At 42.6% G+C, this 17,741-nt stretch overlaps 1 protein-coding gene across 2 annotated transcripts; it reads left to right on the top strand.

Annotated features, from left to right (window-relative positions):
- Positions 1-20: 20 nt before the first annotated feature.
- On the top strand, positions 21-14,955 carry PIGC (phosphatidylinositol glycan anchor biosynthesis class C). 2 transcript variants are annotated; one of them, XM_081947142.1, is made up of 3 exons: positions 21-136; positions 12,620-12,801; positions 13,829-14,955. In XM_081947142.1, the coding sequence occupies exon 3, from the start codon at positions 13,877-13,879 to the stop codon at positions 14,780-14,782; it is 906 nt and encodes a 301-aa protein (XP_081803268.1). In that variant the 5' UTR covers positions 21-136; positions 12,620-12,801; positions 13,829-13,876; the 3' UTR covers positions 14,783-14,955. The 2 variants fall into 2 exon arrangements, with proteins under 2 accessions (XP_081803268.1, XP_081803269.1); XM_081947143.1 differs by having other exon boundaries at positions 33-136; positions 12,617-12,801.
- Positions 14,956-17,741: the final 2,786 nt, after the last annotated feature.

Consider the following 17,741-nt stretch of genomic DNA (forward strand, 5'->3'; position numbering starts at 1 on the left):
TTCTGCTCTAGGAACAAGCTCTCTTTCTGATAACGCCAGGGGCGTGGCGACAAGCAAACCGGGGACGCAGTTCATTTGACGTTAGGGGTTGAAAGATAGCTTTCGTGGATTTTTTAAAAAAAGATCTTGTGGCAAGGTGCGAGGCAAATGGATCTTTTGATATATCGGGGACTAATTCAATTTCTTGGTTTGTTTTAAACATTTTGTCTAAGTGGAAATTAGAATTGCTACCAGGGAGGCAGAGATAGATTTCTTTTTTGTGGGCTTTTTGAATCCTGTTGCGTTCTTCAGATTCAGCCTCATCTTCACATCGCAGGTTGTTGAAAGTAACAGGCCAAGTCTGTTTACCATATTCACAATTTACTTATTTATTAAGTTTATTATGCTGTGCCACTCCCAGAGACCCTGGGTAATTTACAGAGGATTTAAAACATGAAAAGCTGACAAATTTCATCCTGAGTTCCACAGGATAGGCCTTTAGCAGCCTCTTGAAGCAGATTTGCCAGTAAAATTACGGAGTGAGTAACACCTCTTTGGTTTTTGTAACCAGCCTTTACTGGCGATGATAGTGTTTTCTACAGCACTGTTGGTATGAGAAGTGCTTAAATCTGTTGTAAAGAACAATCGCCTTAAGCAAAATCTTACCAATGTTCACTGTACATTTTCTTTGTGCTGGTCTTAAATACAAATAAACAGTTCATTCTCCATTTGTTGGAACTCTATTATGTATCCAAGTCACAAATTTAGCAGTAGGAATTCCACCACTTTGCATTGCCTCTGATCTGTTTCTTTTTTCCTTGTATATCTATGGAACTTTATTGACACGACAACACACAAAAACCATAAGGTGTCCTAGTCACTTTCAGTTGCATTGATTTTTAGTATACATTTTGTGAATGAAAAAATGAATCCATGAATATAGATCCTGCAAATATGGACACTTAACTGTATTGTTTTTTTTTGTAAAAATTTTTTATTAGTTTTAAAACATTTATGGGGAAAAGGTAATAGGGTACATAGAAAATTTTGGTAGCCCCCATGTTAGTAGTAGAAATCCCCCCCAGTTCTCACGCTTCTACAATTTTAAAAATAACATATAAAGGATAAGCATATACAGAATTCTTACTTTATATCAGCCATATGTTCAATCCTCTCTTTCTTTGTCACTTTCTAGTATATCAACAATTACAATAATATTTATAAGTACAAAAACGGGAACGGAGGGGAGCCATCTTGACTCCTTTTCGCAGGGAGAAGAGCAAAAGTTTTGATTTTCTTTAAAAGCAGCTCAGCAAGCACTCTTGCAACTGTGATTTCAGTCTTTCTCACATAATTAGTTCAAGTGGCAAGTCAGCCTTTGTTCTCTCTCCATTCCAGGGTGGAGGGAGAGAGTTTAAATGCCGCTTTGTCCGAGGGGGGGTTAAAAAAAGAAAACTCCCCCCGCTAATCTTCGGTTTTAAATAGATTGAACAGAAACTTACAATAGCCTGCTGCTTATCCGTTACCGGTAGTTGAAGAGATTAGGAAGGATCCTCCACAACCAACATTTCAGCCACGCTTCCTTTAATTAGTTTATTCCTTCTGGAACCCATTCGGCGAAGGGGCAAGCATGCCCCCTCCTTCTGCTCCCCGGCTCCTGGGGCGAAGCTGGAAAAAACCCCACCGGGTGCCACCGAGTCTGGGGGGCTCCAACAAGCCGCCCTATGGCAGGGGATCCCCTCCAAGGCCCCCTGTGCTCCTGAACGGAGCCCACTGAGAAGACAAGTGGCAGACAAAGCATCCGTCGCCTGCAGGGACGGGAAGTCGTCTCCACTTAACTGTATTGTTAAAGTGCAAAAGTCTATGAGTTCAATTCCTAGTAAAGAATTTGAAGTGAACCCTATAAATAACGTCTGTATACTTATGTCTAATGAGTTCTAAAATGAAACTGGTTGCATAGTGCCTACCTTTGTTAATATAACTCAAAATCACACACATGCCATATTACATTCACATATTTTGATGAAAAATAAGTATCGTTAGGCAGTTTAAACAACAGTATTCTACTGCAAGAATGTTTAAATATTTTTGGCAATTAGGAACATTGAGAAATTAGTGTATTATGTGAATTCTCACAAATAATAACCAAAAGGCTTATTCACACAGTCTTTTCTAGAGGGCATGGCTAGTCACAAAACACCCATTTAACAGAGTAGAAGATTCTATTCTAGCTTCTCAAATTACTTTCTACTTGTTTGCTTTTTCTCTCCCCCCACCCCACCCCCGGAGCATGCATGCAAAAGAGAGTAATGGACTGCAGACCCCCATCAGTTTTTACTTTCTAAATAATACTTCTAGGATGTCTATTGAGCAAAAAATCTGTGGAAATGATGATTATTCTATGCCTAAGGCTGACGCTGTTTTTCAGTAAACTAGCTTCTGGGGTTTTTTTAAAGTAAAAGATCAAGTGGAAAACAAAGTCTAGTGGGTATGAAAGGAGATGTTCACAGGGACAGTAGAATCCATGCGCAACCAAGGAGGATCCAAGCTTCACAGAATATCATCCACACATAAGATATGACTGATATGACAGAGCCACGATGGCGAACCTTTGGCATGTGTGCCACAGGTGGCACGCAGAGGCCTCTGCAAGCACGCCAGCTGTCACCCCAGCTCAACTCAAGAGTGCATGCGCGCGCACCTCCCGCCGGCCAGCTGGTTTTTGGGTCTCTGCCGTGCAAGGGGTGGGGGGCGTGCCCGCATGCAGGGGCAAGGCACACACGGAAGGGGTTGCACAGGGGGCATCATGCGCGCATTGTATTATGTGTATATGTGTGTGCAATATCGCACACACACACTTTCAGCACGCAGCGATGAAAACGTTAGCCATCACAACCATGACTAAATTCAAATTCATAATAGAACTGGAAGGGACCTTAGAGGTCTTCTGGTTCAAACCCCTGCTCAGGCAGGAGATCATCTCCAGTGATGGCGAACCTTTTCGGCACCGATTGTCCAAACCGGAACGCGTGTGTGCCGGAGCACCGGAAACCAGAAGACCAGGTGGCCAGGGCGCATGCACCAGAAACAGACCAGCTGGCAACAGTGCGTGTGCCCACAGAGAGGGCTCTGTGTGCCACCTCTGGCACATGTGTCATGGATTCGCCATCATGGTCCTATACCATTTCAGACAAGTCTCTTCTTAAAAACCTCCAGTGATGAATGTCACTGCGTTAATTGTTTGCTAGCCGAACTGATGAGTTACTGCGCAGGTCATAGGCAGGTCATAAGCCTTATCAGCAAGTGATGTACTGCGCCTGCTCACACACATTCCAGAGACTTCTTTCTTTTTGATCTTCTGTTCGTCTGCCAAGAAGGTGGGCGACAAACTGCTCTTGCCAAAATGTAACAATTAGATAGATTTGTTTATTTTCTTATTTCTTATTTTCATATTAAAAGTTTGTTTTAATTAGAACTTGTTACTGGATCTTACTTTCGCTTTCTTGAAGATATGCTGTTTGGAAAAGCCGTCGGTCTAAGACCTCATTAGCTCAGGGTGAAATTTCCCCTGACAATAATGGCAGCAGAAGGATGGCTCTAATTTATGGCTTTTCCTTCCAAGTTATCTTCAAGAGATAAGTCTAATTAACCATGCCGAGGAAGAAAAAAAAGAAACAGACATGTAGGCCGTTCAGAGGGTTCCCTTCCCTCTGACACAGAAATGGAGGATTTCTCAAGCTGGCTTCCAAAGCACCAAATTTCTTCAACAGCCGGGCCAAAAGAAGAATCTGCTGTGGGGGCATTGTTTCAACAAGAGAGAACCGTCCCAGGACAGAGGTCGGTTATTTTTACTTCTGATTATGCACGTTCCCAAATATCTCCAAAAGATTATGAAACGCTCGGGGCTAAACCAAAGCGTTCCACGTTGCCATAGCAAATTCACTCCCAAACTCTTAGAGATTATAAAACAATTGATGTTTGGCCAAACCTCTCGCAGCAAAGGCCGGCAGAGAAAAATCACCCCCACACAGAAAGTGAAACTTATGAATCCTTCTCAGGCCCTGGGAAAGATATGAAAAGCTATCATGACCTGATAGACTTTTTTGAAAAACAGGTTTTTCAAGCTAGAAAACACTATGAAAGATTAGAGGCAAGTAGGAGGAAGTAGGAGGGGTTTCCCCATTTCCAAAATGTCTGAGGACGCCATCTTGCTTTCTCCTTCACAACCTAAGACACACCCCCTAGAGGACATTGCCTCATGCGAATCAGAACAGAGAGATATGTACACGTCACCGAGGTCACATGATCTCCTCTATTCTATTACTTATGCCACGCATGCAAAAATTCTGCAGCCAAGAAGTGAAGCTGCACTGCCATCTCATAGCGAAAATTTATTAGAGCAACAATTAAAGGAATTGCAACAAACTTGGACAGACCTATCTATAAGTCATCCAGATGATCAAGCTGCAATGCAACAAATGCCTCCAAAGGTTAAATCTTCAACTCCCCCTGGTGGTGTTGGATTTTCCCTAGATGGAACAAATCCCTCAACAGGCATTTTCTGTCACTCCTTTGACTGGTGAGTCAAAATTAAAGGAGTCAGGAGAGAATTATAAAGCCTGGGTCAGTGAGATTGCACTCTTGCTTCGCAGAGAAGGTACACATTGTATGGTTTTTAATCCTCCTGCCCAACCATGGACTCCTACAATAAGAGACCTAGAGACTAGGGCCTGCACAACATTGCTGATGTCCATGGATACTGAACTGCAGGTTACCTTTCCACCTGATGCAACAGCCCAGCAAATTTGAGCTATTTTGGAAGATTGCTACAGGCCCATTTCAATTGAATCTTCATGTTTGCTCATGTCTGAGTTCCATGGTTCGAAGTTGAAACCTGGTGAACGAATTGGTGGACATTTGACCAAACTGAAAAGAATGAGAAGTGAATTGAGAGAAAGTGGCGATGTTATTGATGATATCCAAATGATCAGCATCATCATTAACTCATTGAATTATGAATGGAAAGATGCCATTGCAAAGATTAACGACGTGCCTATTGCCCAACGCACAGTTAACCATATTTGCAGACTTTTAGTTGAGGAGGAAGCTATCAAATTAGCTACGCCACATCTGCAACGACCCCCAGCATCAAAGCTCCAGCTAGACGTCCCTTCCGAGGAAGAGGCTACGCTCCAAGAATGCCAAGATGCTACATCTGCAACCTTATGGGACATGACACCCGGGATTGTCCCCAATGAGTTCCAGCTCCTGTCACATACCAGCCCAGAGGAACAGACTCCAGAGGCAGAGGTAGAGGCGGAAGACAAGGTTGTCGTGGTCCAAGGCGTGATCCACCAGCTCCACTCGCAACATTGGCCATAACCAACGTTCCACAACCTGATCCAAAGTACGACAGACGTCTTTTGTGGACTTTAGATAGTGGAGCAGCTGTACACGTTACCCACAGAAAGGAACTTTTCACACAGATGGGTGAACCCGAGCCCGAATATCGAGAACTGTACACCTTTTCCAACCACACCTGCAAGGTCATGGGAAAAGGAACTGTTTACATTGAGGAGCTTGATACATTCATCCCTGATGTTTATTACATACCTTCAACAACCAGTAATTTGCTTAGTCAAATTCATTTGTTTAGAGAGTTCCAGGTTCACAACCTCGAGAAAGCAAGTTACATAGTTAAAGATGGAGATATTGTTGCTGAAACCATGCTGATTGGTGCTGTTTATTACTTAAAGCCAAAGCCTAAAAGGCAAGCACAGGCAAGTATGCAAACCCCAAAAAGGGACAGCACGGGCCCAGAGAGAGTTGGTTCAGAGAGAGAACCCGTTGCTATGCCAAAGGCTCCTAAAGCCAACAAACAGAGAAAACAGAAGCAGGTTGCTCAGAGCAAGCCTGAGGTTCCTCATGAAACTGTCAATGTTGAGAATTCACTAACTGGTAAACCTTTGCATTCCAGGTGTATCCACAAGTGGCATAGAAGATTGGGGCACGCCAGTTTCCGTGTTCTTAGAAAGATGCCGGAGTTCGCAAAAGGTTTGGATCTAAAGGGGTGTACGGTGTTTTTGGATTGTGCAGTTTGCAGGAAAGCTAAATCCAAGGCAGCTGCAATTCCCAAACACGCTACACGCCTGTCAACATGCATTTTTTATTTGGTACACTGACATAGTGGGTCCTTTCCCACCATCATTTGGTGGTAGAAAGTATTTTCTAACAATTGTAGATAATCATTCTAGATATGGATTTGTATATCCGATGAGAGAGAAATCTGAGACCTTTCAGATCTTTAAAGACTTTGCAGCTTTTGTTTCTACACAATACCAAGTTGGCAACACCAGAATCCAGAGTGACCGTGGTGCAGAATTCATGTCTCAGCGTTTCCAGGACTGGATGCGTAAGAATGGAATTCTTCATCAGACATCCACTCCATATACACCGGCTCATAACGGAGTCGTAGAAAGAAGACAAGGAGTTCTACAAACCATGATGCATTGTCTTCTAGAAGATGCCAATTTCGGTAGCATATACTGGGGTGAAGCAATCAAATATGCAAATTACATTGTCAACCGTACTTGGAGCAGTGTAATCAATCAAACTCCTTTCTACATTCTGTATGGCTACAAGCCTGATCTCAAGAACCTCCACATTTTTGGTTCATACGCTATGGTGAACACTCCCTTAACTCATAGAAGAAAGGGAGGTCCAGTAGCAAAGAGACTGAGATTTATGGGTATTGATGATAACTCAAAATGGTGCAAATTTATTGATCCTAAACGTGTGATTGTCATTTCACAATCTGCTAATTTTGAGGAAAATATTGACTGGTCCAGGATCCATTCCAATGATCCTGGAGTTTATTTTCCTAGAGATGATGTTCCAGATGCCACGCAGCCTGATGACAATTTACAGGCAGATATTCCTTCTACCAGTTCTTCACAACCTGATGTTCCGTCTTCGCAAGCCGCGGATGCTGATGCTAGCGACGAACGTGAGGACGAGGACGAAGACGAAGGAGAAGACTGGACTGTTGTTCCGAGACGTTCCAAGAGGGTCACAAAAGGAATCCCTCCACAACGATATTCGTGGCAACTGACAAAAACACCCTTGCCTTTGATTTGCAACGTTACTCTTCCTCCTGAGACATTCACACAAATCAAACAGCTTCCTGATTCGGAGCAAGACCAATGGTATGATGCAATGCAGGATGAAATGGACAGTTTAAAGAAACTTAATGTATTTACACCTGCAAAACCTCCAGCGAACAAGAAAGTCATTGGCACTCGATGGGTCTACAGAATCAAGAAGAAACCGAATGGTGAGTCTTTGTAGAAAGCCAGACTTGTAGCTCAGGGTTTCGCTCAACGTTATCCTGAGGACTACACAAACACTTACTCACCAACAGTCAGAACTGAAAGCGTAAAAATTGCTTTAACCACTGCAACTATTCTTGGTTTAGAAGTTTTCCAATTTGATGTGGACACAGCTTATCTACATGCAGACCTAGATGAAGAGATCTACGTGAGAAGCCCTCCAGGATTCCGAAAGCAAGAAGGGGATACCTGGTTCCTGAACAAAAGTCTTTATGGTCTGAAACAGTCAGGTTTAATGTGGTATTTATGTCTTACTGACAAACTACTGTATTTATTGGCGTATAACACGCACAGGCGTATAACACACACCTTCATTTTAAGAGGGAAATTTCAGGAAAAAAATTTAAATTTCAAAGAAAGAACTTTGAAGTATGTACATTATATCGGCGGTGTATATGGTGTATACCAGTGGTGGGCAACCTTTTTTTTCAACTGAGCCAAATCTCGCCAAAACCACAATTGAAATTTATTTTGAGAGCCACATTTTTAAAACCGAAAATACATAGGATGGTACACTGTTTTTAGTTTCAATAAACTCTGGCATTTGAAGCATGCAAGTCTTAAAGCTGTCAAGTTACAAGATCCTTGCATCCCTAACCCCTTAGGAAAAAAAAACCCAGGGTCTTCAAACCTGACAGCTTGAAGACTTGTGGACTTCAACTCCCAGAATTCCTCCTCCAGTCCTGTTGGCTCAGGAACTCTGGCATTTGAAGCATGGAAGTCTTAAAGCTGTCAAGTTGCAAGACCCTTGCACCCTAACCCTTTAGAAAAAAGAAAAAACCCAGGGTCTTCAAACCTGACAGCTTGAAGACTTGTGGACTTCAACTCCCAGAATTCCTCCTCCAGTCATGTTGCGGCGACGTCATCTGCGTGGATCCATCTTCGGCTTTTTTCACAGGGGGCAGGGCTGCTGCTGAAGATGTCGACGAGCCCCTGCCGCCACCAGAACAACAGCTGCCGCCTCCTCCTCCTCCACTACATTTGGAGTGAAGCCGCCAAAGCTCCTGCTGGCGCCCCCCTCCACTCAGAGCACCGTGTTACCCCTGCTGCCTTCTCCGCCGCTGCCATGCTTTTGAGAAGCCATGAGGCCTTTTTTCCCTGCTCCTGCCCCCCCCCCCCGCCGCCTTCCTACTGGCTCCCGCGGCCTCATGGCTCCTCAAAAGCACAGCAGAGGAGGAGGGGGCAGGGTAACGCGGGGCCCAACTCAGGTGCTCCGAACGGAGGGGGAGGTGCCGCTGCGGGAGCATTGGCGGCTTCACCTCTGCCGCAGCGTCGGGTGCTTTTAGAGGAGGAGGAGGCGGCAGCAGATATTCCGGTAGCGGCAGAGGCTTTACTTTAGCTGCAGCGCCGGGCGCAAGCAGCTAGGATTGGCCACCCACAAAGGACCTCCTCCCCGGGCTTGCTTTCCTGGCGTCAGTCGCCCCGCGCTCACCAAAACAAGTCCGGGGAGGTCCTTTGCGGGCAGCCAGTTCTAGCCGTCTGCAAAGGACCTCCCCAGCCTCCGGCGCCTGTGACAGCAGAAAGCACTGCGCGGCAGTTGGAAACTGCTTCGCGGTGTTTTCTTGCCACCTGCGCGGGCGTGCAGCCGCGCACCTTAGAGGGAACAGTGGGAGGGAGGGGAGCGGGCGCCCGGCACACACAAGAGCCGCATTAAAATGTGTAAAGAGTTATATCGGCGTATAACACGCATACATCATTTGCCCCCTATTTTTCGGGGGGGAAAGTGCGTGTTATACGCCGATAAATACGGTAAATTCAATGGGCTTTATTAAGTCCGAAACTGATGAATGCGTGTTCACAAAAAGATCTAACAATGCATATGAGATAATTCTTGTTTATGTTGATGATATTGTTTATATTGGTCCAAATAAGAAAATGAGTGAGATTTTTGCTAAACTTTTGCAGAGATACTTCACACTGAAATCTTTGGCACTTAGCACTTATTTAGGTGTTCAGATTGAAAAGACACAGAAGGGGTTTAGTCTTTCACAAGAGGAGAAAATTGATCACATTTTGCATCATTGCAACATGAAAGATGCTAACACAACAAAGACACCCATGCAAACAGATTTTCACAACTTAACACATGAACCAAGTCCTGAGTTCGAGGACCAAACACTTTATCGTTCAGTCATTGGGTCACTATTATACATTAGTAGTTGGACCCGACCCGACATTGCACTTAGTGTTAATCTTTTATCACGACACGTAGGTAAGGCAACACAATTTCATTGGACATGCATTAAGAAGTTATTGAAATACCTGAAACATACTAAACACATAAAGTTATTGCTAGAACCAACACATACTGATCATCCAAAGTTATGTTGTTATGCCGATTCTGATTGGGCAAGTGATAAGAAATCACGCAAAAGTACTTCTGGTTACATGATGTTCCTGAATGGATGTCCTGTTTACTGGCAAGTGAGAAAACAGAGTTTTGTTTCATGTTCATCTACTGAAGCTGAATATGCTTGTGTTTCAGATGCTTGTAATTCTCTAACATGGTTTGATGCTTTGATCACAGATATATGGACACGTCCGATTTGACCAATCACCGTGATGGAAGATAATGAATCGGTGGTTTATATTTCTGAGTCACATTTCACAGGTTCTAGGTCCAGACACAGTGACATTCGTTATCAAAACACAAAGCAATTAGTTAAGCAAGGTTTTGTTAAATTGCAATATGTTTCTACACATGATCAAATTGCTGACATGCTCAACAAACCACTTTCAACAGCTCAACACGAGTATCTGCGAAAGAAGATGTGCCTTATTTGATGATTCGATGACATCAGCCCAACTAGCAAAAGAAGGGGTGTCACTGCGTTAATTGTTTGCTAGCCGAACTGATGAGTTACTGCGCAGGTCATAGGCAGGTCATAAGCCTTATCAGCAAGTGATGTACTGCGCCTGCTCACACACATTCCAGAGACTTCTTTCTTTTTGATCTTCTGTTCGTCTACCAAGAAGGTGGGCGACAAACTGCTTTTGCCAAAATGTAACAATTAGATAGATTTGTTTATTTTCTTATTTCTTATTTTCATATTAAAAGTTTGTTTTAATTAGAACTTGTTACTGGATCTTACTTTCGCTTTCTTGAAGATATGCTGTTTGGAAAAGCCGTCGGTCTAAGACCTCATTAGCTCAGGGTGAAATTTCCCCTGACAATGAAGTACCCATAACTTCTGAAGGCAAGCTGTTGCACTGTTTAATTGTCTTACTGTTAAGAAGTTTCTCCTTAATTCCAGGTTGCTTTCTCTCCTTGATTGGTTTCCATCCATTGTTTCTTGCCTTGCCCTCTGGTGCTTTGAAAGATAAGTTGACCCCCTCTTCTTTCTGGCAACATCTCAAATTCTGGAATACATCTATCATATCACCCCTAGTTCTAAATACTGGAATACATCTATCATGTCACTCATATTCCTAAAATAAATTAAGACAATTAAAAGAGAAAATCAATTAAGACAGCAAAAGATTCTATTTATCCAACTCTGAGAATGCTTGCTATCATAATGAGTAAACTAGTACAGTGTATCTCTAAAAATTGGAGTAGTAAAAGTTTAAAAACTAAACTGTCTTAATTAAAATAGTTGAGTCAAGGATGGGTAACCTTTTAATGATTAGGTCACCCAACCTCCAGAGGTAAGTAAAGGTCAGATCATAGTGAAGCCACATATTTTAACCTTCATAGTTAAGTGAAGCCATGCATTTTGTATTTTGTATTTTTCTTTAATTTTGAAGGGTGATATTGGGGTATTACTGTAAAAAAAGCATTCACTGTATTAATCCTCTTTTATAATATAGCTGCAATCTACCTCTTTCAGCTTTAAAGTAGTGGAAAATGGTGTCATTGTGGTCAAAAGGGTTGTTCAGTAGCCAGAGATATCATTCATACATTATATAGAGACTTTAGGTTGCTGTCCTTGTGCTAGATGAAGAATGTGGGCTATTTGGATTTGCTATGTTTGCATCACTACTAGAATTCTGGATTCTTTACATGTGGATTCTTTACATACTGCTGCCAGGGCTGTTCATTAAATTATACATACACAAAACTATTATTCATCCCACATTTTTTAATATTATGGGGTCATAGTACAGACTTAGTATGATATAGTAACTTGAATGAATTGTTATTTTATCTGCTGGAACAAATGGACTTTGAAATCCCTGTCATCAGTTAGTCTATGTCCCTATGAGTTGTCATCCAGCAGGTCAGTTTTCTTCTTTAAAAGTACCACAGTTGGAACTTTACAAATACAGCCTCTGATAAGACACCTGGAAGCTTATATTTTCAATTTAAGTTAAATTCAAACCAAGTTTTATCCTCAGTTCTCCAGAGCACTGGAAAAGCTTCAGTAGTAGTTGCTGTTGAATGAGATAGTTTAAGCCATTTGTTTGAGATGGGAGAACAGGGAGGATCCTTGTTGCCTCTGTTCAGCAATAAATTGAAAAACATCAGCCTTATTTTTCCACAGATCTTTCACAACTCACATTAAAGAACCTAATCTACTCCACAATAAAAGGAGTCCTGTTAATAACAGTAGATCTGACATTTCCCATAGCATATATTCTTGTTGAAATTTCTGATGTAAATTCATAATTATGTAAACTCAGAAATAAATGTTATACTTTCTATAAAGTATGTTTAAAATTATAGCCACTGTAGTACACATATTTATGCAAAGTCTATCTTGATTACGGTATGCCAAAAGAAACTCACTCAATAAATATTCTGATTGCTGCAGGACATGATTTAACACAAACCAGTTTGCCCAGTTAGAAGTGTATTCCATTCCAAAATGTCCAACTGGAACTTTTTTTCTTGAGGACTGTTAAGAGTGCTGAATGCTGATACAGTCTGAAACCTGGTTCAAATATTTTGACACGAGCTTCCTCAAATTTCATTTACTAGATCCTCACTGTCTCCCTCACTGCAGCTACTCTCCTCACCCAAATAGCAGCTATAGGCCATGTTTTGTATATATCTGCAATCCTTTTGAGGTATGATATATTGTTATGCCGAAGTATGTTTTAAGGACCAGGCTTTAGGAGAGAGTCGGTTCCAATTTGGAATAATCACTGAATGTCCCAACTTGCCCACAGTTGTTGGGCAGGGTTTGGGTTTGGGGGTGGGCGGGCTATAATATTCAATAAAATGTACACTCAAGCAAGTTGTGTATCCAGGTCTGTCACAACACGCAATCCCTTTTATATTCAAATATGTTTACAACCCTCTCCAGCAGACGCAACTTCCGTATTCGATTGCTAAAAGGACTTGCGAGCAGCAAATCCAGTAATAAATGGCTTGCAAACGTTTTAATCATAAATTTGCCAGCAGAGGGCAACACGAATCTAACGTCCATTCCCCAGCCGGATGTGTCGTCAAAACAGAATTTCCTTTTCCGATATGCGCAATTTAGCCAAGGTAAGGGAGGCTCGGGGTTTTTTTTATTTATTTATCTAAGAAGCTCCTTTTTCTGTTCTGGTTCGTTACGATAGCTGGGATCTGCAGTATTAACTACAGAAAAACGACAGCATAGTTATTTTAACATGGAGAGAACGAAAGTGCATTTGTTCAAAAAGTAAAATCACTACATGGGGCAGCAGGGCGCGACTGCAGCCCGGAAACTGGAATGAAACCTTGCACCACAATGACCCCTCTTTATTCCATGGTTTCCCATCTATCGTGATTGCAGTCTTAGTACTGCCTTTCTCAAAAGGCAAATTATGCGTTACATTGGTACTAGAGTATTCATTATGTACCAACAGAAATTAATTTTGTAATGTTTACCGAATGACGCATAGTAACCCTCCGCTCAAATATTTCAGAAATAGAACTCTTATCACAGTTGCAGGTTTGGGGGAAATGACAGAGAAACTGTAGAATCAGACTAACAAGAGCAACTAGCTATTTTTTTTTACTTTTATCCCACCTTTATTAGCTGCACAAAGGGCATGGTACTTCTAAAATAACCTTTCTTAATATAATATTCGTAAGGAGAATTGGGACAACAAATCCCTTAAGATACAAGGAATAGGTTGGGAACAACTGTTCATAAAATGAAAACACATAAGTAAGAAGTGCAGTCTCTGTGCACTAATTACCAGTGTTACAAACATTGATAGTGGTGGTCAAAGAAATTTTTCATAGCCAGAAAATATCACAATTTCAAATAAGATTGTTGTGTAACAGTAAAACTTGTGTCTTCTCTCTTCTTCTAAATATAGCAGATACTCAGTTTCATAAAAAAAGATGTAAGCCCTTTTGGTTTCTAATTCCAAAGAGCCCTGCATTTTTTCTTTCTTTCTGATCTGCCTTATGAGTACCAAGTGGTATAATCAAACCATCGAGCCTCAGGGAGAACATTTTTATTGATTAAATTGTTGAAAATTGTTTATATATGTGTTGACCAATTATCTACCAAGCCACTGGTAAATTATTTTGTTTCTAGATAATATGAACTCCATCATAACATGATATTGTGAAGAACTATGAGGCAATGGCGAGAAATATACTCTGTGTCCAACTGGAACATACCATAAGGCAACGTTGGCAGAAAGTGTTGTACAAGAGGCAGTCATTTCCTGATAACTATGTGGATCAAAGTTTCTTAGAGAAGTTGCGCAAGAATATCCATGCACGCAAGTATCAGTACTGGGCAGTGGTGTTTGAATCTGGAGTGGTGATACAACAACTATGTAGCGTCTGTGTCTTCGTTGTCATCTGGTGGTACATGGATATGGGCCTGTTGGCTCCTCAGTGGCTATTTGGAGCTGGCTTGATTGCTTCCCTGATTGGTTATGTACTCTTTGATGCCACTGATTCAGGAATAGAAAGAAATCAAAGTGGCCAGACACGATGGGGAGATCTGAAGAATTCTGTGGTATTTGTGGCATTCACCTATGGCTTCTCTCCTGTCCTGAAAACCTTAACTGAGTCTATCAGCACTGATACAATTTATGCTATGTCTGCCCTTATGCTCCTAGGACATCTGATCTTTTATGATTATGGTGCAAATGCAGCGATTGTGTCCAGTACACTGTCTCTCAACATGGCTATCTTTGCTTCAGTCTGTTTAGCCTCACGGTTGCCACGCTCCTTACATGCCTTTGTCATGGTGACATTTGCTATCCAGATATTTGCCTTATGGCCTATGCTACAGAAGAAGCTCAAAGCTCAAACCCCCCATTGTTACGTGATAGCTACCTTACTCTTTGCTTTATCTGCCTTAATGGGACTATTAACCATTTCCAGCGTTGGCACTGTTCTTTTTACCCTCCTTTTGATTGCCATCTCATGTCTGTGCCCTTACTGCCTCATTAGACTGCAACTCTTCAAAGACAATATCCATGGGCCTTGGGATGAAGCTGAAATCAAGGAAGATCTGTCCAAGTTTCTTATGTAGACCAGGAATCCACACTTCGGGATTCAATTCTTCCAATTATCCTAGTCCTAGCTAATAAATGTTTATTAACTGAAGCAATTAAAGCAAGCAGGAATAAAATACCTTTGAAAATGCTTGAGAACAACTTATTTATAACATAATTTTTTTCCAATAAAAGTTTTTTTTAACAAGGACTACATTGTGTATTAATTAAATTCAGCTAATAGATGTAAAAGTAATGCAGGCAGTCCTCATTTAGTAACTGCCTCATTTAGTAACTATTCACAATTATGATAGTGATGACAAACTAAATTTGCAACCAATTCTCACATACATAATGTTTGCAGGCCTATAAAGCAAAAAATAGCTGAAGTAAGAGCATAGGCACAGTTGTGGTTTCACTTAATGGCTGCTTCACTTAATGACCAAGTTACAGTTCCCAATTGTCACTAAACAAGGACTACCTTAATTTAGCAAATTTCTACAAGGGCTATTTTACCTAAGGCTGGTTTACAAATTAAAATCATAAAAATATATTAAGCATTTTTGGAGGAGGGTTTTATGAGTTTTTATGTTGTGGGTTTTTAATGTTACAGGTCACCTAGAGTCACTTGTGTGTGAGTTGGGTGGCCATATAAATGTGTTTAGTAAATAAGTGGTGTTAAAAACAGCATTAAAACAAGGTTAAAACATTAAAAATTACAAAGCACAGGAAGTGCCCTCAAGCCATCAGCCAGCTCCAAGGTTGTGTGACATTCTTTGATCCTCCGTGCCAGTTGTCAGAGCCAGAGCCCTTCGAGATTGTGTGTAGAATGGGGGCAGCCCCAACTCTGGGAGCAAGATATTCTATAGATTGGAAACAGAAACAGAGAAGGCTGTCTTCCTAGACACCCCCCGCCCCCATGAACCTCTTTATCTGATGGAGTCTGCAACATAACCTCCTTGTGGGAAGGGATGGGATGAGTTTATGAAATAGGGATGAGGCAATTCCTCAGGTAATATGATCCCATGCCATGAAGGGCTTTAATGAGTACAATTATATATTTAAGTAAATGCCAGGTTTGGCTTGGCGCCTCACAGAGATCCTACCATCAAAGGCTAAAATGCAGGAGGAAGGGGATGGATGGGCAATAAAGCTCTGAGTGTGCATGACGGAAAATAGGGAAGGGGGAATGACAGGTGATAAAAGACCAGAGCAGCTTGGAACCAGTTTGTAACACATCCAAGGCCAGGCACCCTGAGAAAGAATGTGGATTACCCTAAAACAGTGAAGGATAATCTTTTCAGCATCTCATGCCAAAACGGGAATGCTGAAACGGGAGTGTGCACAATTCTTTTTGGTACTGAATGCCGAAGTGTGCACCTGAAACTGGAAAAGCAGATGATCTTCTGGTTTCCAGTGCATCACCTGCTCTTCGGTTTCTGGCGCGCATACGTACGCATGCACCAGCTCCACCTGGCCTTTCAGGGGTCCTCCCCCCTGCCCCCAGTTGGGGTGGTGGGACATCCCCAGTGATGACCCAGATCTGCAGCCCTGGACAGGAAGAGAAAGTTGGACTGTCTCCCTCTGCTGGAAAGCTGGAGCCCTTTCCCGGCCTCGGAGGTAAGGGGCATCGGCGTTCCCAGGGTTCGGGTTGTGGGGCCAGAAGGCAGGAGAGCTTCGCTTCAACTCTGATCAGGATGAAGCAGCCTGTCACCAAGAGAAGCCAATGCAGCCCCTTCCCTTCCCTGTCACTTCCTGGCCAGCGCGCCTCTTACCATGCTGCGCTCTCCTCCAACCCTCCTGGGGCAGCTCACCTCCCCGACAGCGTCTCCTCTTGCTTTTCCTGCTCCAGCATCCCATCCAGGAGCAGCAGCGTGAGAACCGTCACCGTCCCCTCGCAGGAGCAGGAGCAGTGGGTGGGGCGGTTGGCCGCCCAGCCAGCAAACCCTACCCTGTGTGCACAAGCTGGCCAGGCGCTGTGGATCACAGACGTGCAGCAGTTCCACGGGCTGGAAGGCCGGGGCCGCACAAGAAGCCCACTCAGGCAGGGAGGGAGGGAAGCCCCAGCCCGCCCATCCTGGCTAGCAGCTCTGCTCCTCTTCCTCTTGTTCCCCTTGTGGTTCCGGCGTGCACATGTGCACTGTACAGCTGGTCTTTGCGCATGCATGTGCAACAGAAGACCAGGTGATCAGTGTGATGCACGCATGCAAACTGGGCGCCGCCTCTTTCAGTTTATGGTGCTCCCGCAAGAATGAAGACCAGTTGGCCGGTGCGCCAAAACTCAAAAGAGCAATGGCCGACGGCTCCGTGTGCCTGGAGAGATGGCTCTGCATGCCACTTCTGGCATGCGTGTCATATGTTCACCATTATGGCCCTAAAACATCTCACTGTTCTCAAAACACTTTGGCGAATTCTAATTGGCTGAAGATTGACTGGTCATGGGGGAGGGTTGGGATGAGGGGAAACCTTTCTGTGTCTTTTGAGTACAGGAAACTCAGAGCTAGCCTGGGTTTACTGCAGCCAATATCTTTTAATAAAATAACCTTTCACTTCAACCAAATGGAGTCGAGGATCTTTCCTAAGAGATCAGTTTGGGGCAAGTGTGACATCAAAGATAAATTTGACTAATGGGGACAAATTACATGAATAGTTATGGCACAATATGGAAGTATTTATTTATTTATTATTTATTTTATTAAATTTGTTAGCCGCTCCCTCTCCACAAAGGGACTCGGGGCGGCGTACAATAAATAAAACACATATTATAAAATTACACATTGTACGGAGGAGGTATAAAACACAATACAATATTATAATAACATAGAAATATTAAAATAAGTTAAATTAAAACCCCAATAGAAATTACAAGTTTAAAAATTGCCAGGAGGAATAAAATGGAGCTATGGTTGAGCCAGGCCTGCTAGTTGAAAAAGGTGGGTCTTGAGTTTTGAACGGAAGGAGCAGAGGTCGGTGGTAATCCTAATATCCGGGGGGAGG

The sequence above is a fragment of the Natrix helvetica genome, assembly GCF_964273705.1.
Source record: "Natrix helvetica genome assembly, chromosome: 3".
NCBI lineage: Eukaryota > Metazoa > Chordata > Lepidosauria > Squamata > Natricidae > Natrix > Natrix helvetica.

Bases quoted from the DNA above. Each gene is read 5' to 3' on its own strand.
- PIGC (XM_081947142.1), top strand. From the start codon at position 13,877: ATGGCGAGAAATATACTCTGTGTCCAACTGGAACATACCATAAGGCAA.